General features: G+C 50.9%; 1 protein-coding gene across 1 annotated transcript in view; it reads left to right on the top strand.

The window, feature by feature from the left end:
* Nucleotides 1-22,566, top strand: part of Ezr (ezrin) — a 44,167-nt gene that overhangs the window by 18,720 nt on the left and 2,881 nt on the right. The window contains exons 2-10 of the mRNA XM_036169137.1: nucleotides 3,706-3,789; nucleotides 7,680-7,775; nucleotides 8,777-9,051; nucleotides 9,607-9,690; nucleotides 10,591-10,737; nucleotides 16,551-16,647; nucleotides 21,012-21,175; nucleotides 21,399-21,529; nucleotides 22,302-22,462. Coding sequence (XP_036025030.1) covers nucleotides 3,706-3,789; nucleotides 7,680-7,775; nucleotides 8,777-9,051; nucleotides 9,607-9,690; nucleotides 10,591-10,737; nucleotides 16,551-16,647; nucleotides 21,012-21,175; nucleotides 21,399-21,529; nucleotides 22,302-22,462 — 1,239 coding nt within the window. The remainder of the gene's footprint in view (nucleotides 1-3,705; nucleotides 3,790-7,679; nucleotides 7,776-8,776; nucleotides 9,052-9,606; nucleotides 9,691-10,590; nucleotides 10,738-16,550; nucleotides 16,648-21,011; nucleotides 21,176-21,398; nucleotides 21,530-22,301; nucleotides 22,463-22,566) is intronic.

The following is a 22,566-nucleotide window of genomic DNA, read 5'->3' as shown; positions in this document are numbered from 1 at the left end:
AAAAACTACACAGAGAAACCCTGTCTTGGAAAACCAAAATAAAGATGAGTCATTCCCAAGTTCTAACAGCAAGAAGCTATTGAAAGACTCCATTATTACCAACCTGAAGGATGCTACGTAGTTGGACTTACCCATACATTTCCATCGTAAGCAGCTAGTGTGATTATGTCGGGTAGTTTAGGGATTTTAACATCTTAGAACCCTAGGTATGAAATATCTTACATCAACCTCACAATTATGTGTGTGTGGGTGGGTGCACAAGAGGTATCCCCCCCCCCTACCACCATCCCAGATAGGGATGATACTTTAGAGTACTTTGTCATCCCTGAGGTAAATCCTCTTTTTTGGATGTTGGGATTGGATTTTAAGTGACTGAGGGGTGTGTGTGTGTGTGTGTGTGTGTGTGTGCGCGCGCGCGCGCAGCGCTTGTGATGCATGCATATACAAGTGATTATGCTGACATCAGTCTTGGCAATTCTGGGATGCATATGTAGGACCCCAAGTACTAGGATCTCCGAGCTGCACCACAGCCCTTTAGCACTGCTCTTGACAAGTCTGAGATGTAAATTATCCAGACAATAAGAACTGCCACAGGCCCTCTGCTCTCCGCTCTTTGCAGGCAGTTTGGAGTTGTAAGTCCCTTGAGTTCTTTGTGGAACCATCTTCCTGTCAACAGGACCATTTACTTCTCCTTTATTTCCATGACATCCTTGCCATTCAGGCTCCAGATGCATCCAGATCCTCTGAGTTCATTAAAAACCATCATTTACCATGCAAACCCATCATCATCAGGGGGCACAAAGGAGAAGCTGGAGTGTCCTCAATTGTTGCTGATTTCTCTCAGGCTCCCTCCCATAATGTGTATGTGAATGGTCCTGTTATGTTACTAAAGGTTGCATTTAAATTTTGATGGCAGTTTATGCCGCGTCGCAACACGTTATTTAAGATTTATTATACACTAGAAACAATCCTACTGGTCTTACTAAACACGAAATAGTCAAGTGTGCTGTAGACTAAGGCGGTGTGTACTGTATTTTGGGAATATGTGTAGTTGGGGAGTAGTGCTTCTTATAGGTCCAGTGACGTGGAACGCATGTGCTTGGGAACTGGCTCCGAGGGATATTGACGGATCTGTGGTGCTTGGGGTGGTCTTGTAGAAGGATCACCATGCTGTCCTGATGCCAGCAGCTTCCTCAGCTCCTGGCCGTGACTGGTGAGCAGCAGCACATGCTCACCAACTGAGAGCAGTGCAGCCGTGGACAGGACTGTGCTCACTAGCCGGTCTGTTACCTGTATCGGTCTTATCAAGATTGTGGAGATGGCACTGTATATATGAATCTATACTTATGTTAATATTGACTGGGCACCTTAGGGAGGACCTTTTTTTGTTTGTTTTTGTTTTTGTTTTGTTTTTTGAGACAGGGTTTCTCTGTGTAGCTTTGTACCTTTCCTGGAACTCGCTCTGTAGACCAGGCTGGCCTCAAAGTCACAGAGATCCTCCTGCCTTTGCCTCCCGAGTGCTGGGATTACAGGCATGCGCCACCATACCTGGTTTAGGAAGGATTCTTAAAATCCTGGTGTATGTCCAGTCAGGCCTAGGGATTGTCCCTTCGGATAGGGTTGGTGGAGAGCCATCACCTTGTCGCCGCAGCTTTGGAGAGTAGGCTCCTGCAGTGGGAGGTATGGAGTCACAGATTCACACAGACCTGAGCAAGTCTGAGAAGTCCACTTCCCACACTCGAGTGAGCGATAATAGCCTACATCAGCAGAAGTACTTAGGGAGCTTTCCTTTCAGAGTTGACTGAACTTTGACTAGAATAAAACCTAATCAGAACCTAAAGATAGCGCATAGCTGGATGTGGTGACACATGCCTACAGTCTGGGCTGAGGCAGGAGAATTGCCCATGAGTTAGAGGCCAGTATGTGAGTTCTGGTGAGACAATCTTAAAAAAAAAAAAAGCCTCAAGGGGGAGATGGGTATTACATTTAAATTTCTAATAATGTGTTTCAGGTAGTTTTCAGAACGGTTGGTATCAACTGTGTGTATGTATTTGTAAATGTGGGTACATACATATGGGTAGATGCACATGTGTCTGTGTATACCTGCTAAGGCCTGAAGTTGAAGTGGTACTCTTCTTGATTGCTAGCCACTCTATTTATCGAGGCAGGGTTTCTCCAGGCTCTCCAATTCCAGCGGGTCTGGGTACCAGACTCTGGTCCCCATACTTTTATGTCAAGCACTGTATCCATTGAGCTGTCTCTGCAGCCCACACAGGCATGATGCCAGCCAGCAGTGCTCCGGGCCTCTGGGGTGTCCGTTAAAGCGACCCCTGGTTTGTCCAATAAACCTTTTGTTTTTTTCCCTTCCTCTTCCTCCTCCTCTTCTTCCTTCTTGGTTTTTGTTTTTGTATTTTAGAGGGGTGTCTCACTGTGTAGCCCTGCATGATGAGACTTGGTATGTAGACCAGGCCTGCCTCAAACTCAGAGATTTGCTTGCCTCTGCCTCCCTAGTGCTAGGGTTAAATGTGTGTGCTGCCACGCTAGAGAGAAAGCAGACAAAATCTGTTTCTGGCGAAGGAACTCGCATCTGGCACCCGCTCTCTGCTATTACATCCAGTATCTACTGGATACTGAGCTGTGTGGACTAAATACTGTCCTCACGTCAGGGCCCCTGTGCTGGGAAGAAACCCCTCTGGCCCTGTCTGCATCCCAGCCGCTGTGTGCTGTGGTCTTTCCCTGTGGGAGGGTGACATGGAAAAGCCACCGAGAAGGTTTCTTGTACTTAGTAAGCCTGGGTTTTCTCAAGCGCAAGGTGTGGGAACTGTCTTGACTTTATTTTTAATTAAAAAATTTAAAGTTCACACACACACACACACACACACACACACACACACACACACACACACACACCTGGTGCCCTTGGAGGTCAGAATAGGGCATTAGATACTCTGGAACTGGAGTTATAGCTGGTTGTGAACCGCCATGTGGGTGCTGGGGAACTAAACCTGGGTCCTCTGCCAGAGCAACAAATGCTCTGAACCGGTGAGCCAGCCCTCCCAGCTCCAACGTGTCTAAAACCAGAGACGAAAAAACCCCAGCAGGGTGAGAGTAGAGCATTTTAATGCCCAGTCGCTGGGGAGCCTAAGGGAGGAGGGCACCAACCCTGCCTTCCTCTTACATCTAACATATGTGCTCGCACTGATAGATTCTGCACTGTTTGCCACGGTTTTCATAGATGCCGTTCCCCCGTTCTGCATCATAATTAGCGTCCTAAATGGCTGCGTGCTGTTCTGACCTCCTTGGTTTTGATATTTGCTCATTGCACCCTTTTCTCTCAGTTTCTAACGTCCCCCAAACTGTCTGGCACATGGCCCCTCCCCCCTCCTTTTGCCTTGGTGTGAACCTCCGGCTGGTACCTCAGGAGCCCTGCCTGCCTCACCCGACTCTTGTGCAGACCTCAACACCAGTGTGCTTTACTGAGGCAAGAAGGCCGCATATGAACCCAGACCCTGTGCTTGCTGAGGCTCCAGTCAGCTGCCCCTCGTTTAGGACCTGCGGCAGGTGTTTGGTGACTGGCGCGCGGACAGATGTTACAGAGGAGTGTGTGTGCGCCAGCCCCACTGCCAAGCAGCTCTGGGTTTCGGTGGGAGGCCCCACCGGGGAAGAAGGCACAGGGACATTCAGGTTTCTCTTCCTGTTTTCCAGATCAACGTCCGGGTGACCACCATGGATGCAGAGCTGGAGTTTGCCATCCAGCCAAACACCACCGGGAAACAGCTTTTCGATCAGGTCAGTCTCCGGCTTTGGGAGGGGGAATTGACCACTTAGGAGACATCTGTCAGGGACCAACCCCCTCTGATCTTCTAAGTAGATTATCTTGTTTGGTTCACTCCGGGTAACGGATAAACAGGGCTTTTGAGAAAGTAGAGTGCTGTTTTAGACCTTGGTCACATCTACCGTGAAACACCCATGAAGTCAGGTCTTTTTGTTAAGTAGCTATTCATTGACAACACTCCCTAGATATTGGGGTTTTTCATGGCAACACTGCTCCAAATACAGTTTTGTTAAATGGTTTAGCCCTTCCCAACATGGGCTAGAAAACGTTATCTAGCATTGTCTGACAGCCGTGTGTCACGTGTCAGCAAGCTCTTTCTGCAGAGGGCCAGATAGTCACCCTTTCAGGTTCGAAGACCATGTGGTCTGTGTTATAACTGCTCATTCTTTCCACTGTTACTGGAAAGCAGCCGCAAATCCATGAATTGTGAGCACAGGCATTGATGACCTTGTTCAGATAAAAAAAAAACAAACAAAAAAACGATGTGGGCACCGCATTTTAAAAGGGATTTCCTGAACTTTCAAAAACCAGAACCCCGTTCTTACCTTGGGCCACACAGGCAGTCAGCAGGCCAGATCTGGGCCATAGCTGGCCGCCTCTGCTTTATTTAGATTCCTCTTCTGTGGTTGAGACAGAAGCAGCTTTGCTAATGTGAGCACCATGACAAGGGTGTGGTGGAGCCTTCTGACACCTGGAGTGGATCTAAGTGCATCAACCCTGTGGTCCCACTTGCTTTCGTGAGGAAACAGAATATCCTATATTTGTATTCTGTTTCTTAACAAAACACTTCAGGTAGCCAGTTCCAACAGGTGATTTCGTTGCAGAACACTTGGTTTTTGGAAAGCAGCTTTTCCAGAATGTTCTACATGACTCTCACGTAGAATGGGGAGAAAGGGCACCTCTTGATCCCATCACGTGGTAGGTCTTAGGAAACCTCCCTTACCTCTTTGCTCTCTGCCCAGCTTCATAGACTAGATGGGCCCAGATAATGGCGAGAGATACGCCAAAGGTAACTGTGCCGTGCTGGCCAGCAGCTCGCCCTTGGCATCCAGGCCCTCAGTGGGGTCTGCACAGGCTTGGTCTGGAGGAAGTAAGTAAGGCAGGCGCATCTGTGTCCTGTGCCTCCTGAGGCCTGAGGCGGATGGCAGAGAGAGATGAGAGCAAGCTCTAGGTAGTAGACAAGGGTCTGGGGCACAAGGCCAGAGCAAGGTGAGGCACACAGCACCTGATCCAGGACCTGCAGTCCCAAGTGGCCCCACTGCCACGGAGGGCTGGGGTGGGGGGGTGGCACTCTACATTCAAGGTCTAAGCCTGAAAATGAGCTCTGGTGCTGGGGAAATCCAGGAAGGGCATTTCAGCATTACTGCCCATGCTCCATCCAGGCTTCTGGAGAGGGAGCTCACTCAGAGTAGTGCCAAGTGGCTTTCCCTGCAGCAGAACCCTGGGTGCCAGGGCGTACCCAGACCTGTTCGGCAGGGCTGGCTGCCGGTCACCATTGTTTGAAGGTGGTTCTCTTCTAGTGAAATTTAAGATACTTTCTTCTCTGAGGTGAGGCTAGATTAAGGATGAAATCTAAAGGTCACCCTGAAATTCCCAGGGGAAGCCGGGCACAGCCACTGAGTGCCGCGCGGCGCCATGTCCAGGACCTGATCACTTTAGACTCTCTGGCCACCCCTCTTCCTTAGAAGCGAAGGAGTGGTGGGGCCACAGGCAAAACTGCTTCCAAAGCAGAGCCGGAAGCTGTACTGTGAGTGGAGAGATGAGACCAAGGTCACAGATCCAAGGAAGGAGACTTGTTCCAGAACCAGACCCTCCAGCCTGACGGAGCCAAGCGAAAGAGACCATGGGCATGCCAGCACCCCCCGTGACAGCACCCCACCACCCTGTCTCTGCAGCGGCCTCTTGCCTCTCAGTCCAGGCTGCTGCGGGGCACTGGGCTCTAGCTGGAGAGCCATGTGGAGCAAGAACTGGGATTGGATGTTCTGTGGGGACAGGAGGGATGGGGCACAGCACTTCAGCTGCTGCTCAGTTGGCTGAATCAGGCGCCCCTGTGCTGTGTCATAAAGCCTGTCACCCAAACCCTTCCCAAGGCAGAGGCGAGGGTCAGCCCCCAAGCTGCCGAGACGCTCCTGTGGGTGAGGCTGTGAGAAGAATCATAGGACCTTGAAGGCAGCGGAAATGGATGGCTTTGTGGGAGTGTGGGTTTCCCTCTAGGGAGGACCTATGAGCTATGGGGTGGTTTCAGAATGTACGAGGGGAGGCTGTTTAACATGCCCCTGGGAGGAAGCCCATTCATTGGGAACAGTAAGGAGGAAGTGAGTGGCAAGTCAGGGCAATGGGGGCAGCTCTTCACTGAGAGCAGTGGCCTTGGCTGCACGGGATGCTTGCAGACTGACTGACCTGTCCATCCACACAGTGCAGGAGAGAGGACTCTTGAGTGGTGGCACTTGGGAAGTCACTGGAAGCCTAGAGCCATGGAGAGGGAGGTGGAATGGACAGGACTTTCTCACTAGGAGCTCAGGACCAGGCTGAGGCTGCAGTTGGGCAGGTGAAGTGAAAAGGGTAGATTAGGGCTGACACCCGCTTGTTACGTGGGCAGGACTTTGTTGCGCAACCTCAGGTCACCTCCGATGATAAGGCTGGTTTGTGGAGAGTAGAAGTCGGCAGGAATGGACATCAAGTCCTTCTACAGTCAGGACAAGGGCGCAGGCTTCACAAAGTCCTGGGAGCCAGTGTGTGGAGGAAGCCACATTTCCCTCACAGCATCCCGTGGTAAAATCTTGGGTGTGGTGTAGCTCCGCTGTTTTGTGGGGTGGGCAGAGGGAGAGAATCGGCAAGGCGGCCCACGGCCATTAACAAGCAGAGACTGGAGTGGCAGCCAGCGTCTGCCCCTCCACTGATGAAGGCGACAGGCCTGGCCAGCCTTCCTTGTTGCCCTGTGAGTAAGTATATGGTTTCCCTTTTTAGGAAAGACGCCTTTAGTCCCAGCACTTGGGGGGCAGAGGCAGGAGGATCTCTGTGAGTTCGAGGCCAGCCTGGGCTACAGATCGAGTTCCAGGAAAGGCGCGAAGCTACACAGAGAAACCCTGTCTCGGAAAACAAAAAATAAAATAAAAAAGAAAGACGAGACATGTCACTATGTAGCCTGTGGTGGTCTCTAACTCCCACCCTTCCTGCCTCGTACCCCTGAAAGCTGGGATTTGGTGTGTACTATCAACAGCTGGCTTCCCATGTGGTTTCTAGTGTGTTCGGTCAGTCTAGTATGTCCCTTGAAACATCACGGGAACTCCCAGGAGGAGAACGGTAAACCCTTTTTAAAGGTTTAATGTTTCCTGTCATGGCATTTAAGATTCTATCATCTAAGATTTGGGACTTAGTTCTTTTTAGTGTGTGTGAGGGGTTGCAGGGGTGTGTGTGTGGGGTGGGATGGAATGGGAGCGTGGGAGCGTATGTGTGTCGTCATTTCCATGGGCCGCGTGCTGTGCTGGTCCTTTTCAGCCGTCTCCCACCTGAGCATCCTGACACAGGCGGTGTGCCTGGACACTCCTGGAGGCGGGCTGTTGGTGCTGCGTGCTCATCGCAGGCTGCAGTAAAGTGTGGGGGGGGGGTGAGTTGGTGAAACCTAGAGATAACCTTGAATCTGGTCAGATTCAGGCTGAAATATGTCACTTGCACTTCGACGTGACATCTCTGGGTCAGAGGTTAAGCTTGAGACTGCCTGTTCGCTGTACCAGGCAGAGTCCCAGTCTCTCTCTGGGGACTGCTGAGCACATGGGGGGCCACCCGCTGGCTGCCATTGCCTGTGTGAGGGTGTTTCTCATGGTGGCCTCTCACTCTCTCGCAGGTGGTAAAGACGATCGGCCTCAGGGAGGTGTGGTACTTTGGCCTCCAGTATGTGGACAATAAAGGATTTCTTACATGGTTGAAACTTGATAAAAAGGTAAGTCAGAGTTAACCATTTGCAGGCTGTTAACTGGGAGCGGATCTGCTTCTGTGGGCACCAAAACCAGAATGCCTCAACTACGTCTTTGTCTGCCTTTCTGTGCCTTGTTATTTGTGTGGAGATTTTTACAGACAGAGAGGCTGCTAGCTTCTAGGTAGGAAGGCTGTGGACTAGAGTTAGATCCTCCGCTCCTCCCCCGGCTCCCCTGTTGGGGCAGGTGATGGTTAACTGCCTCCTGGCCCGGGTTGGTTTTTTTGTTTGTTTGTTTGTTTTTTTCATGAGATTAATCTAGAATTCATGAGTCACCCACCATATTGTCAGAACCTGCTGTTTTGTTTGAGTCTACAGTAAATTATCTTCCAGCTCCGAAGATTGAGCACCCTCACTCCTAGTAATGAAAACACCGGCTAAGTGCGTTTTCTTCAGACCCTGGGCAGGCTGTGCTTTTGTCCCCTCCACCTCATTTTCCATGTCACTGTAAGGGTGAGAGTGGAGAAATGGCGAAGTATGGGGGTCAGTTCGTGGTCCGGGACAGGCTGGCTCAGGGCAGGTCACAGCGGGAAGGACATGGGGTCCTTCCTAAGTGAGTTCTCTGGGATCGATAGCACTGTCCTAAGAAATGTCGATGGGGTGATTGGTCCTGTGGTCCAGTAGCTAGGTTTCCAGCAGAGCCAGGATGCTTTGGACTAACTTATTACATCACATGCTACAATGATGAGTTTCAGGGCTAGGGAATGTGCCTGAGTTGGTAGAATGCTTGCCTAGCATTCATAAAGCCCTGCATAAACCAGGCATGGTGGGTCATGCCTTTAATCCCAGGACTCAGGAGGCAGAGGCAGGCGTATCAAACTCAAGACCATCCTCCGTAACGCAGCAAGTTTGAAGCAAGCCCGGGATACTCTCAAATGATAACAACAACACTTGTATAATAACTTTTGTATTACTGGTGTTCAGGAATGGCCTGGAGTTGGTACTGAGAACTGCCTTCTTTCACACAGGTGTCTGCACAAGAGGTTCGGAAGGAGAACCCTGTCCAGTTCAAATTCCGGGCCAAGTTCTACCCCGAGGATGTGGCTGAGGAGCTCATCCAGGACATCACGCAGAAGCTGTTCTTCCTCCAGGTCAAGGAGGGGATCCTCAGCGATGACATCTACTGCCCCCCGGAGACAGCTGTGCTTCTGGGATCCTACGCGGTGCAGGCCAAGTTCGGAGACTATAACAAGGAGATGCACAAGTCCGGCTACCTTAGCTCCGAGCGACTGATTCCCCAGAGGTGAGCCGATCGAGCGAGGCCGGCCCGAGATGGGGGAGCAGGAGGCTCTGCTAAGGTCACGTGCTCCTTGAGGCTGGGACTCTGGTACTTTCCTGAGTGCTCGTTTAGGAATGTTCTGAGTCAGCAGGCTCCTCTGATGATTAACTGAGACACAGCGGGGATAGCATGTCTCTTCTTCATGGGTCTGATGGGCAGGCCTCTTTCTGACCTGCCTGCTTAGCTCTGCCTGGTAACCAGTAACCTGGCCTCTGGCAAGTCTGCCCTTATTCACTGGCAGTGACCAAAAAAAAAAAAAAAAAAAAAAAACGACCCCTTTTGGAAGAAAAGTCATTTTAAATAGTTTTAAGAAACTTACGGTGGGATTGGGGTCTCTGCGAGGCTACATCTTCAGGCTGGTGCACAAGAAAGAAAAGCGGGAAGTCGGAACAAAAACCTGCCATGATTGTCTCATTCGAAAGGACAATAGGGGTTGGGTACACGTAGGCAGTGGCCCCATGGCTCACATCTCACAGCCCTCGAAGGTGACAGTCCTGTATCTCTCCTTTTGGAACCCAGAGTCATGGACCAGCACAAGCTCAGCAGAGAGCAGTGGGAGGACCGGATCCAGGTGTGGCACGCGGAACACCGGGGCATGCTCAAGTGAGTGCCGAGTTTTCAGTTTACCTTCTCGTGGGACTCCAGGTAGCGAGCGAGCGTTTGCAGAGAGGCCAGCATTCGGTCCTTGTGCTTGGTGACGTCCAGGACAAGTGGGGTCCCCTTGGGGAGAAGAACACTAAAAGTGTTTTTTAAACAAGGTTCTTGCTTGGGGAAGAGAAGCAATTCAGTTGAAGCCTCCGATGCTAGCTCTACCCATTCCTTCAGAGGAAAGTCCAGTTGCCTACTCTCATTTAGCTGAGGGGAATATTGGTCACCACTGGGGAGGGGGGTCTGTCTTGTCGAGGATGCCCATTCATTTGCTCACTAAGATTATTGCCTTCAACACTATACATAATGTAAGCATGGGCCCCGGGCGAGAAGGGCCGTGAAGCTTGAGGGACAGAGGCATGGGGACTTTCGGATACTCAAATGAAGGTTCCAGTCCCTGCCTCCGGGCTTGTTGTGCACACTACTTCTTTGCAGTGTGGAACTCAGAAACTGTGTGCTGCAGAGTCCTTGAGCGGACCAGGGGCCTCTGAGAGTCTTATGTTGGGATCCCTGATCACTCTGAATGCTAGAAACAGGGTTATCCCTAACAAGAGGATAAAAAGAAAAAAAAAAAAATCTGTCTCCTTAGAAACCAGAGCAAATCAGTTAGTTCTGCCTGAGAGTGTAGGGCAGATAAGTTACAGGGTTCAGGCTAGCACAGGCCCCTGTCAGGGAGCTGCTTACAGGCCTGGCTCATCCCTACCTCCCAGCTAGCTGCCTTTGGTTGCTCCTGGCCTGGCCGGCCCATATGCCATGCCCCGCTCTGCTCTCCATGGCTGGGCATCTGCAGAGGCTTGTGTCTTTGGGTGTGAATGTTGCTGCTAGCCATGACACCTATGTTCTCTTTCCCATCAGGGACAGCGCTATGCTGGAGTACCTGAAGATTGCCCAGGACCTGGAAATGTATGGGATCAACTATTTTGAGATCAAAAATAAGAAAGGAACAGACCTTTGGCTTGGAGTTGATGCCCTTGGACTTAATATTTATGAGAAAGATGACAAGTGAGTTGAAGTTGATCATTGATTTTATCTGTGGGGTAGCAGGCCTGCAAAACCAATGAAGTACCAGGTTTGTTTGTTTTTTTTTTTTTCGTGTTTGTGTGTGTGTGTGTGTGTGTGTGTGTGTGTGTGTGTGTGTGTGTCTGTGTCTGTGTCTGTCTGTCTGTCTGTCTGTCTGTCTGTCGAACAGTGCAGTAGCTTGGTGACCCAGAAGCCAGTTGTACTTCCAGTCTGTTCCACGGCACAAGGAGTCTATGGCAAGGGAAGGCCCAGAGTGCGCTATCCTTAGGACTCTGAGCCCCGTGAGGCAGAGAGAGTATAGCTCCCCGAGAACTTTCCCCTCCACAGCTATTCCTAGGCTGTTGCCTAGCCAGGGTGGACTCCTGGCTCAAGGCTTATGCTAATCCAACCAGGAATGTTGATAATGCCACCAGACACTCCAGGATTCCATAAACAGCAGCCGCCTGCATGTAGGAACAATTAGCTAAATCCCCTGAGCCCACAGAAGGTGTCTAATTGCTTCATAGCCATTACATTGTCTGTCAAGCAAGGTCTCTGAGCAGAGTCAGAGGGAGAGAGCTGCCTGGCGCCAGGAGCCTCTTGCCAGCTGTGGGGATTCGCCCCGAGTTGCCTTCTTCCCACCAGGGACAATCAGCCAGCAAAGGTGAAGGAAGGTTCCTGGCCCGAGCGCAGGAAGTGGGCTCTGGCTGAGGAGGTGGGAGACAAGAGTGCCCCAGGATCTCAAGGTCTTATTTGTGAAACAGAAGCCTGGAACCCTGAGATGCAGCCAAAGCCTGTGAAGGATGCGATGTTCTCCCTCATCTCCTGTCAGCTCCTCACATCTCATGGTCTCTTCAGTTACCTAGGAGAGTGACCTGCTGATAATAAATGACTTGTACATAAAGAATCCAGCTAGTGGCCAGGAGTGGTGGCACACGCCTTTAATCCAGCACTCAGGAGGCAGAGGCCGGCAGAGCTCTGAGTTCAAAGCCAGCAAGGGCTACATAGTGAGACCGTGTCTAAAATATAATAAATAAATAACTCATTCAGAACATCCAAGGAACTCTGAATCCTTGGAGAACCTAGAAGCGGGCTATGGAGGGCTTAATGCTTGCTTCTGCACAAGTGTGCGTGATGCAGTGTTGTGGAGAAGCAAGGGCAGTCCTTCCTCCAAGCCCAGAGTAGAGGCTGGGGGCCTCTGAGGCACCGCCATGCCGAAAAGCCCTGCCTGGCATCAGAAGGTAAGAACCGGATCCTGGATTTTGTGGAAACGCATGTGGGAAGCTGCTGTCTTTAGCTCCATTTTTAAATAGCCAGGTTTTGTACCAAGCCCTGGGAAGGGCTGTCCAAACAGGTTTTTCCAGCTGCAAGAAACAGCCATGGGCAGGACTTGCTGATGTCAGCCTGTAACCACCCTAGCCCACAGAAAGGTTGCCTTTTCCCCTCTCCCAAATGAGTTTTGAACTGTGCCCTGCTGGGTCGGCCCCTTCCTAGTCCCCCTAAGCCCCCCTCCCCCAGGCTCCCACAGCAGCCAACTGTAATTCTCCCAGTGACCTTCAGTCTTCGATCCCGGTGGCAGGAGGCAGTCCCCTTCCATCTCGATACCCTCTAAAGAAGGCGGCACACCCTCCCCTCAGAGGAAAAGCCTGTAGGTAGACACTGAACCGGTTAACAGCAAAGTTCTTTCCCATTTGCAGTTAGCCACAAAGATTGTTCCAGGCTCCACGGGACCAGAGCTCCGAGGTCCTGGGTATTGAGTTGCATCCTTCACCAACAGAACTAATTAATGGTGGGGATTGGATATTCTTGATACATTGTTAATAGGGCAATTTGATACACAAATAAACAGATATATCTTTATCGTAGCCTTTTTGAAATTAAATGGGTTCTGGCTGGGAAATGTCTCCCAGGGACCCCCTTTTCATGATATACATCACAGAACTGGGGGGGTATAGGTACTGAAAGCATTTGTCTGGCCCCTTCTTTAACCCTTGGCTGGAAGGAGGGGCTGTAGGCAAACCCAACCCCACCCCACCCCCAGTGGGCTGTAATTCCTCCTGGGATTCCCATACCAGAACTCTGTGACACAAAAATAAATGAAAACTAAGGACACAGAGGCTGACCCCAGATCCTTTCGTCCGTTGCTAGCACGTTTCCCCTCAGCCACCACTTCCTGCCTCACTCCATCATGAAGTAGTAGTTGACCCGGAGGAGCCTGCAGAGATCACTCCATCCCCGTGGATACCTGATAAACGTGCTTTCTAGCTGGTGTGTCTCAAAGTAATGTGTCTCACCGTGAATTGTGGCATCTGTACTTGTTCCAAGAAATGAAAACGCAGATCACTTACTAGGGCTCAGTAGGTTTACCAAGACATAGAATATTTATTATCTCAGCTGGGCCATTGTGGCGCATGCCTTTAATCCCAGCACTCGGGAGGCAGAAGCAAGCGGATCCCTGAGTGTGAGGCCAGCCTGGGCTACAGAGTGAGTTCCACATCCACAACAGCTAGGGCTACACACAGAGAAACCCTGACTCAAAAGACCAAAAAAAAAAAGAACAAAAGAAAAAGATCATTTCCATTGCCACAGATTTTGGATTAAAATAATAATAAAAAACTATCCTTAAAAAAATTATTTTCAACTTAAGTTTAAAATAGTACAAAGAATTCCCATATGCCTTTTACCCATCTTCCTCCAACTCTAACATCTGTAGACCCAAATATGAACCCTATAGCGGGTTTTGCTTCCGAAACCCAGCCAGCATCAGCACCACCCTGAGCTGTCTCCCAGGATCTGGGTTGCAGTGGTCTTCATCCTTGCCGTTTTGGACTTTCCGCTGACTTCTTAGCAAGTCTTCTGCTCGGCATTGCCTGCAGTTTGCTTATAGTCAGATTCCCATAAAAGTGCCTCAGGGGCCCCCACAAAGCAACATGTGGTGTCAGTGGATCTGTCCAGCCCCCATGGGGGCGTCAGTGCAAGCTAGGCACCTCCACCGTCATGTCTGTCCGTCTCTTTGTAGTCGGCAAGTATGTTGTGGGGAGATTCTGTGAAACTGACTTTACTGATACAGATTCTTAGACGATCAGCTGTTGATTGTGATGTCCATGGATGAAACCTGCATGGGTTTATTTCTGCGTTAACACCTGGCAACCGCACATAGACTAACTAGAAGGAACCAGTTTCTTTTTTCCATTTATTCGGCTCTCTGTATTAACGTGAACTTGTGGGTATTTGTTAGCAGTTGGTGTTTATGTTTCTCAGGCTGTTTGAGACCTTGGCATTGGTGTCCTTTCCAAGTAACTCCATTGTGCTGAAAGTGTCCTTACCCTCTCAATCTCAAAATGCCCCAGTCCAATTCTGCGCATGCCCAGCAACCAGCCATCTCCAAATACCTCTGGTTCCGGTTGGTTGACAATCCTACATTGTCATGTGAGCCTCCTCCACTGCCCTAGAACTCACACCTCTCCTACCCCAGTGCTGGGATTATAGGTGTGCATCTCTCCCCACCCCCTTCTAAATGGGTGACACATAAGGGCAGTATAAATCCTGCAGCAATCTTCTTGGTGGACCATGCCATGTCCTACGTGTGATCTCTGTTTGGACAGGGAGGGGAAAAGAGAATCATGGTAGGCTTTCATTTTTCCAACCGGTTAAGAATTAAAGGAAGTCCTTTAACTCAGAAGTGAGTCACAACTACCATGTTTAACCCATGTGTTTTGATACCGCAGTTATGCTTATGAGTGGCTATGGATTGTCACACATGTGACCCAGCCTTTGGAAAGCAGGCACCGTCTGAGCTTGGAGGCCTGGCTCTCCTGGGTCAGAGACTAGAGGGGCCTGTAGAGACAAGAGCTGTGGGACAGATCCTGGCCTCTTGGAGTTCTAGGAGCTGGAGACGTTGGCCCGTCCACCTGGCAATGTGACTGTGGGCTCAGCAGCTGTCTCCTGGTTCTTAGCTCTTCTGTGACCGGCTTGTGTTCTTGGGGTCGGGAGCAGGTGCTCCAGAGGCAGCTAGCTGCTCGTCATTGCTGTATCTCAGCTTTCCTCTGTGAGGCGGGGCACAGGCAGAAGATGCTGGTAGGCCCAGGCTATGGCTGCATTTCAAGTGTCTTGAGACCTGTCAGCAAAACTATACTGCTGCAAGTTATGTACCCCATCCATGATGACAGTGTCAGAACACATTGCATTTGAGTGCCATGACGCATGTTAGTGATGGGTTACGGGAGTAGGTGACAGAGCTGTAAAGGATGAATCCATACAGTCCCTACCAAAGGCTTCAGCCGTGAACCAGCCTGGCCAGTGTCCTATATCGCTTCTGCAGTTGTGCCGTGACTACTGTGCCCCGGAAGCTAGCTGCCATGCTTAGAAGGCCCCTTGTGGCCTTCCAAGGCTGCCTTTTGTTTCTGATCCAGCTTTTGCTGCCAAAGCAAGGCCTGCCCTGCCAATTATGTCGTTAGGCACTGAATTTCACCCCAAAACCCCAGCCTTCGCTGTGATCTGCTGGAAGTGGAAACTGTAGGAAATGACTGGTTGTCCCCCTGCCTCCTTTTTATTTGTATTTTAGGTATGTGTGGGACAGTGTAGGAGGTAGATGCACGTGTGGGTGTGGGTGTGCGTGTACAGAAGCCAGAGAACATCAGGTGTTCTGCTTGATCATGCTCCACTTCATTCCCTGGAGGCAAGGCCTCTTACTGAGTCGGAAGCTGGTCTGGTTGCCAGTGAAACTCAGCAAGCGTGTCTCTGCCGACGTAGTGCCGGGATTACAGATGCCTTTTATAGGAGTTCTGTGGATTCGAACCCCGGTTTTCATGCTTGTGTAGAGAACACTCTTACCCGTGAGCCATGTCCCCAGGACTATTTTTGATGACAGTACTTGGACAGTGGTTTGAGAGTCTGTCCTTCCAGCTTGCCGTTACTTCTGGTAAGGTGTTGGAGAGTCGGGTGGAGACGTGGCTGAGCAAAGCAGGGTGGTCTTGATAGCTCTCGATGGAAAAGCCAGAATTCAGCCAGGGAGGTGGAGACATCGAGTAGTAAGTCTGTGTAGGGCTTTTGTATAGTCTCAGAGCCACCCTGGACTGACTCGGGCCAGCAGCCAGCAAGGTTGGGAGCATGTGCTTGCTAGGTGAGATGGAGAGGTGCGGAATCCGTCCATCCCTGCCCGTCAGTCAGCGGCTTTTCTGGAAGGAAGGCCCGTATGGAAAGCAAGGCATGCTTTTATAAAGCTGAAAGGAACACGGTACCTAAATAACCGTGATCTGGTTTGTGTCGGAGAGAGAAGGAAGGGGCCTGGGGGACAGGGGACAAGGAAGCGTGTTGGCCGCCGGAACCCTATGTTGAAAGTGTAGTTTAAGAGCTGTAAGGCCACTCACTCATGAGTGAGTAAAAACTGTTGACATGTCTGAAGAGAGAATTGGTTGGCTGGCAGGAAATTAATCAGACCAGCAGAACGGAAGTGAGGGCTCTGGCAGCGTGAGAGCTTTGGTAGGGTAGACGTGTGGTGATTTGAGGCAGGAGGCTCCAGGCAAGGGTCGAAGAGGACAAAAGGGAACCCTGATTAAGAACCACCATTTACCACAAGACGACCAGGGTGATGCAACACAGCTTCCTGAAACTGAGAAACATGACAGTGTGGCTGTACCAAGGACCTGGGATGCTGAAGACGGTTGAAATGCGGTGTTTTGTTTGTTTGTTTGTTTGTTTTTTAATTCTGCTTCTTGGACTTGCTTTGTGTTTTAAAGCGAGATTTGATAAGGTCTCTCAGTCTAAGAACGCCCGTGTGAACATCTACTCAACTGCTGCTTTTCTTATAACCTCAGGTTGACCCCGAAGATCGGCTTCCCTTGGAGTGAAATCAGAAACATCTCTTTCAATGACAAAAAGTTTGTCATCAAGCCCATCGACAAGAAGGCACCTGTAAGTTCAAGGATAGACCAGGGCCGCTGCTTATAGTGTCACAGCTGGGTGTTCAGGGGAACCCTGAGGCTCCCCTGTGTCCTGGGAAGGCAGGGGTTCTCAGAGTTCCCTCTAATGGATGCTCAGAGATCTTTGGGCCACATGACTGACCACCACAGTGGAAGGTTGTCATGGAGACCAGATGTGTCCATCCGTAGCTAGATGATGTAATCTCAGCCTTCACACAGAGGAAAGGATAGTTCTCAGTCATTGACCTTGACCAAGCGATAATAAGCGCTTCCCAAAATGACACACTTCTGCTGTGGCACACCCAGCTTGCCCAATGTTCATGTGGGCAGCCAACCTACCCCTGATACCAACTTGTGGGTGCAGCGCATGCCAGCGTCTCCTTGGTAGCTGCTTGGAGCGTAGACAGTGAGACTTTGAAGTCCAAAGGACCCAAATTTGGCTTTCTGTACCTTCTTGGGCTTACCAGTTAAGAAGCGTTCCAAGTATTTCAGAGCATAGTGGGTCCCCAGGGTTCCCATCCTGCCTCTCGCTTCTTCCTTCCAATTGAGCACCCCGCCTTCCCCTCTGGTCACCCTGGTCCATCACATGCTCTTCACTCAGGCACGGCACTTTGCCCATGTGGGAAGAGGACCCATGTATTGTGGAACTGTATTTGGGTTTTATTCCGTCAGTATTTAGACTTTTAGCTGATGTTTGCTCAGAATATTGAAGACATAGACACAACTATAGTATGTGGAAATGGCAAGAATTCTGTTTTCTAGTTTATTATTATTTTTTTAAATTGTAATTTTTCCCCCTAGAGCTTGCTCTTTTTACCACAGTTATAGATTGGGAAAGACTTTGGGTCCCCATGTCTTTTGTTCTCTAGTTCCAGTGGGAAGCTTAGAGAGGCAAACATGGGCTCTGTGGAGGTCTGTTAAGCCTCTTAGAACTGCTTCAGAATGGCAGACGGACTCAGAGCACCCCATGTTACCACCAGCTGCCTTCCCCACACATGGGCTAGGCTATCAGAATTGTAAAGTCAGCAGGTCTCGACTTGGCTTGTGAAAGCATTTTCTTTATTGGAATGCTTCCTGCTGTGTGTAAACTTGAGTCTTCTCCACAGGCACCCACATAGTTCTTTAAAATTAAACTGTGTGTAATACAGACTCAGGCTCCATGGTAACAGCTCCCATTAATATAGTCGTCCCACCAGCTGAGGGTCACAGTAGACCCATGTTTGTGGGCGGTGAGGTAGCATGGCTAGAAAAGCAAGATAGTTCTAAAGTAGATTGCTTTGTCAGTGTGGGTCCACTGACAGTAGAGCTGGACTGTTGAAGAATGTGTGCACCCATGTATACGTGTATGTTGGCATACATTTTAGCTTTGGAAAAGCCAAAGGATGCTGAGGCAGTCATGGTTGATTAGATCGAATTAGTGCAGACATGTTCACTATCAGGCAGCCCCATGGGAAGCTTCACTTAAAGAGATGGAGGTAAGGAGCTGGCTTCCTCAGTCGGGTGCTCGCTATACAAGCTTGAGGGCCTGAGTCTGGGGTCCCAGCACCTACCTAAATGGCAGGTGCAGTTGGAGGCATCTGTAACCCCAGGGCTGAGAGGAAGGAGAGATGGACGGATCCGTGGAGTGCATTAGCCAGCCAGTCTAGCTGGGCTTCTGTGAGAGACCCTGCCTCAAAATATGAGGTGGAGAGTGAGTGAGAAAGACTCCTGACAGTGATGCACCCCACCCCCCAACACACACACAACCATCTCTGCATGCACCCCAGGAGCCCGGTGTTCCGGGAATGACCTGTGGCCATGAACAGTCGCCATTCTACCTTGTGATGGGAAAAGCAATAAAACCAGGCAGAGTAGGATTCTCATGGTGAATCTAGCTGCCACTTAGATGAAAGTGAAGGGACTGAGGAAAGAGAAGGGATGGGAGGGGCTTTGAAATGTAGGCCAAAGTGGGGAGGCAGCATTAGTCAGGAAGCTGAGGGGTGATGGAGGAGGCAGTGGCCTGGTGCCTCTACCTCACTAGGGCTGCGGGTGGCCACGCCTCAGTATTTTACCTTCTGCACAGAAAGCCACGTTTTCAAGGTTAGGCTTTGATGTAAAAGACAGCAGAAACCCTGAGGGTGAAGGAGGTATAGGGTGTCTTCCTTGGTGCAGCCTTGTGAAGGGAACCCTGAGAATTTACAGAACCTCTCTAGAGGACCAGACCGCCAGCTCACAGCGATTTGGGGCCTTGTTTTGACTCGGGGGATTTCTGATCTCACTTCCCTTTCAGCCTGTCCAGGCAGCCTGTGAAGAGCCAAGGCAGTCCCTTCTCTTCGGAACAGGCCCTCCCTCTCAGGCAGCTGCTGTCTCTGCTCAGCTGGTTGCTCGGGGCAGCCTTCTCAGGAGCCCCTCTGACAGACCAAGATGGTCCTGGGACTGCACTATGGCCTCATGGGAGCTTCCTGGGAGTATGGCAGGGCTTGTCACTTTCACCTGACAGGATTTGGGATGCCTTGGGTTCCCTTTCCTTCAGCCTTCTTGTGCCTGATTGATGTCTGTTTTAGAACACGGGCTGTCCATCACTAAGAAAGCTTTCCCCGTGTCTCCTCTGTTTTGCATTAAGATGCACTTTGGGGACTTGAACTCGGAAATCTTCAACTTGGAATCCTAACTGGCTTCTTTGAAAGGCATGGGAGAAATTTGCTCCCCTCACCCACCCAGCTGCTAACTCTCTGAAGTGTTTTCTAGTAGTTTCTGGATCTGTTTTTTGTTTTGTTTTGTTTTGTTTTTTTTGTAGGCAAGGGTCGGGGAGTCTCATGTCCACCTGTAATTCTGACTCTTGAATCTTTGTGATTGGCTTCTTCTAAAGGGGAGTTGGTACATTTCTTTGCACATACTTGTGAGTCACAATGGAACATTTTGGGGCTGTGTGCCTCTGAAGCCATAAGCCAAGGTTGTTTTCTCTTGTGTAATAAGAGATAGGTGGGTAATAAAAATTCCTGTTTCTCTTAGCTCTGTGGACTCCTCCCTGGGAAACCCAGTGAGTTAATAATCAGTCTGTGAAACCAGAAGGGAGCCCCACCCAGGAAGTTGAGGGTTTCAGGTAGCCTCATGGAGACAGGGGAACTGAACAGGTTACCTTTGGGCGGGACAGAAGCTGGTCCAGCATGCTGTCAGTCTCTAAGGTGGCTGTGGGTGGGATGCACACGGCTGTGTTTCTATCACCTTCCTCCCTGGAGGAAGCCACGAGGCATTTCCAGATAGACTGTGTCTCCCCTCTGTCACCCAGGCTAGTCCTGGAAGGAGCAAGAAGTTAGGAAGTAAAGGTGTCTGTCTGTCATTGCCCTAAACTTCTGTAGTCACTGGTGACAAAACTTCCAAACACCATGCTCCGCCCTCTTTGACAAGCTGCCTCCATTGCAAGGACATAAAGCAGCTGGCACCAGCGGGCGGCCACTGTGCACGGCAGCCAGTGTTTGCTGTTCCCAGGTACTACTGGAGTCCCGTATGGACATTCCCGTTCTATTGTCACCCTCATTCATTCCCTGACTGAGTGATGGAGTAACTCACTTAGGGTTGTGGGACCCCCCCCCCCACTGTGGTGGTGTGTATGAATGGGCTGTCACCCAGAAAATACTTGCTGAATACCAGTAGCTACTGACTGTTGATTCGGTCCTGGGAAGAGAGATGGGTGGACAGCGCCTGCTCTTGGGAGGGAGCTGTGTCTAGTGAGTGACGTGCTAGCACGGTGGCAGACCCCTCCGTCAGACACAGAAGCAGGGCTGGGATCATTGGGTAGACTGGGCTGTGTGGCACCCCAAATGAAAGGATGCTTTTGAAGGCAGTGTGACAGTGCAGCTCAGGAGTTCAAGTGGATTGTAAAGCTGGCACTGTAAGGCTATGGTGAATTCCTGGCTCAGGAATCTGGAGCAGTGGAGATCAGGGCAGTGACCAGGCTCCGCAGGAGACAGGAAGCTCGGGAGTTAAGGTGTAGTGTACACGCAGGACCAGGAAAGGAAGGATGGTGACAGGCTGTGGGGCTGGGGCAGCAGACACCAGAACATGGTACACTGGGATGCTGGTGATAACCAGCCCCTCTGTGTCCTTCTCAGGGCAGGAGAGGCCTCTTGATAGAGCACCGTAGGCAGAGACTTAGTGGATACACACCCATGCTAGGCAAACCACACGTAGACCACAGATACGCAAGTGGATGCACACACACAGACCACACATACTCCCCATGGGGAGTGAACATTTCTGGCCCCATCCTCTGTGGCATTTGACCTTTTAGAGAAGGAACTCTGTGAAGTGTGGTCTTGGGAAAGGAGGCTGTTGGAGGAGCTGATGCCAACCAAGCCACCCTGTTCTGCTTCGTAGGACTTTGTGTTCTACGCCCCCCGTCTGAGAATCAACAAGCGGATCCTGCAGCTCTGCATGGGGAACCATGAGCTGTACATGCGCCGCAGGAAGCCCGACACCATCGAGGTGCAGCAGATGAAGGCCCAAGCCCGGGAGGAGAAGCATCAGAAGCAGCTAGAGCGGTGAGTAGCTAGAGAGCCTGAGAGAACGTCACCACGTCTGTGGGCATCTGGGACCCCCCGCCTGGGCAGGGACTGTCCCCGGGGGAACCTCTCCCACCCAATTTATCACAAACCATCCAGGCACAGGCTCCCAAGGGAACAGAGAGGTAGCAGGCCAGCGGCTGTGTCTGCGGGTCTGGGTCTGCCTGCCTCACCCTCCTTGGGCGTCTCTTCCCTGTACCAGACAACAGTTGGAAACGGAGAAGAAGAGGAGAGAGACCGTGGAGAGAGAGAAGGAACAGATGTTACGGGAGAAGGAGGAGCTGATGCTTCGGCTGCAGGACTATGAGCAGAAGACCAAGAGAGCCGAAAAAGGTCAGCAGCCCAGGCTGCCCGCCCCTTCCCACCCCCTCTCCCCCAGGCACCCAGGGTTGGCCCACAGCCAAGAGGGCACCCGGTCAAGAGTGCTGTCTGTTTGACACAACAACCCCACCCCACCCCAAAGTAGATGGTGATGTCGTCGCTGAGATCCAAGAGCAATCCTGTGCTTTATTAATGTCTGTGCCTGTCATATTTAATTTCCCACTACTTTCCTTGAGACTTGTTTAGTGGGGTAGAGTCAACCTGTAGTCAAACTCCAGTCAGGGGCAGAGATGTGGGACACATTGCTTCCGCGCCTTTTTAGACTCCATACCATATCTACCGCAGCCAGCTTGCGACAGACAGCTCCACCATACATTCCAGGGTCGTAGGAGCAGCCCTGCCCTCTGGGGACACTTACAATAGAGGGGAGATGCTTTTGCTGGAGCCCGAAAGGCCATTTCTGTCCAAGGCAGTGTCCAGGTGATGAGTGGTAAGGGTGTGCTGTGGAATATGGTGCCATTAGGGTGCCGCAGGGTTAGGCCCGGCCCAGGAACAGGCTGTCTGTCCAGCTGCTCCTCGGTGGTCTCCACACACCAAGTTATCTTAGAAACAGCAGGAATGAGCCCTGAGAGGTCCCTGCTCACAAGCCCGGGATTCAGTCTAGGACTTTGCGATTCTGGGATCGGTTTTCATCCATTCTCCATCAGCTCAGTTTGGGATGGGAAGGCTGAACCTCATTTCCTGCCTGGGAGTCTGAACAGCTCTGACTCCATGTTCTCTGCAGAGCTCTCCGAGCAGATCGAGAAGGCCCTCCAGCTAGAGGAAGAGAGGAAGCGAGCCCAGGAGGAGGCCGAGCGCCTGGAGGCTGACCGCGTGGCTGCCCTGCGGGCCAAGGAGGAATTGGAGAGACAGGCTCAGGATCAGATAAAGAGCCAGGAACAGCTGGTAGGATTGCCTGGTTTCAAGATGCTCAATTATGGAGAGGCTGTTCCTGGGGAGACAAACAAGCAACACCTGCCTTGCAAAGCTTTCGGCTAGGGCTGTAAGCA

Source organism: Onychomys torridus, chromosome 19, assembly GCF_903995425.1.
Source record: "Onychomys torridus chromosome 19, mOncTor1.1, whole genome shotgun sequence".
In the NCBI taxonomy this organism is placed as follows: domain Eukaryota; kingdom Metazoa; phylum Chordata; class Mammalia; order Rodentia; family Cricetidae; genus Onychomys; species Onychomys torridus.
This window is presented reverse-complemented; position numbering and strand designations above follow the sequence as displayed.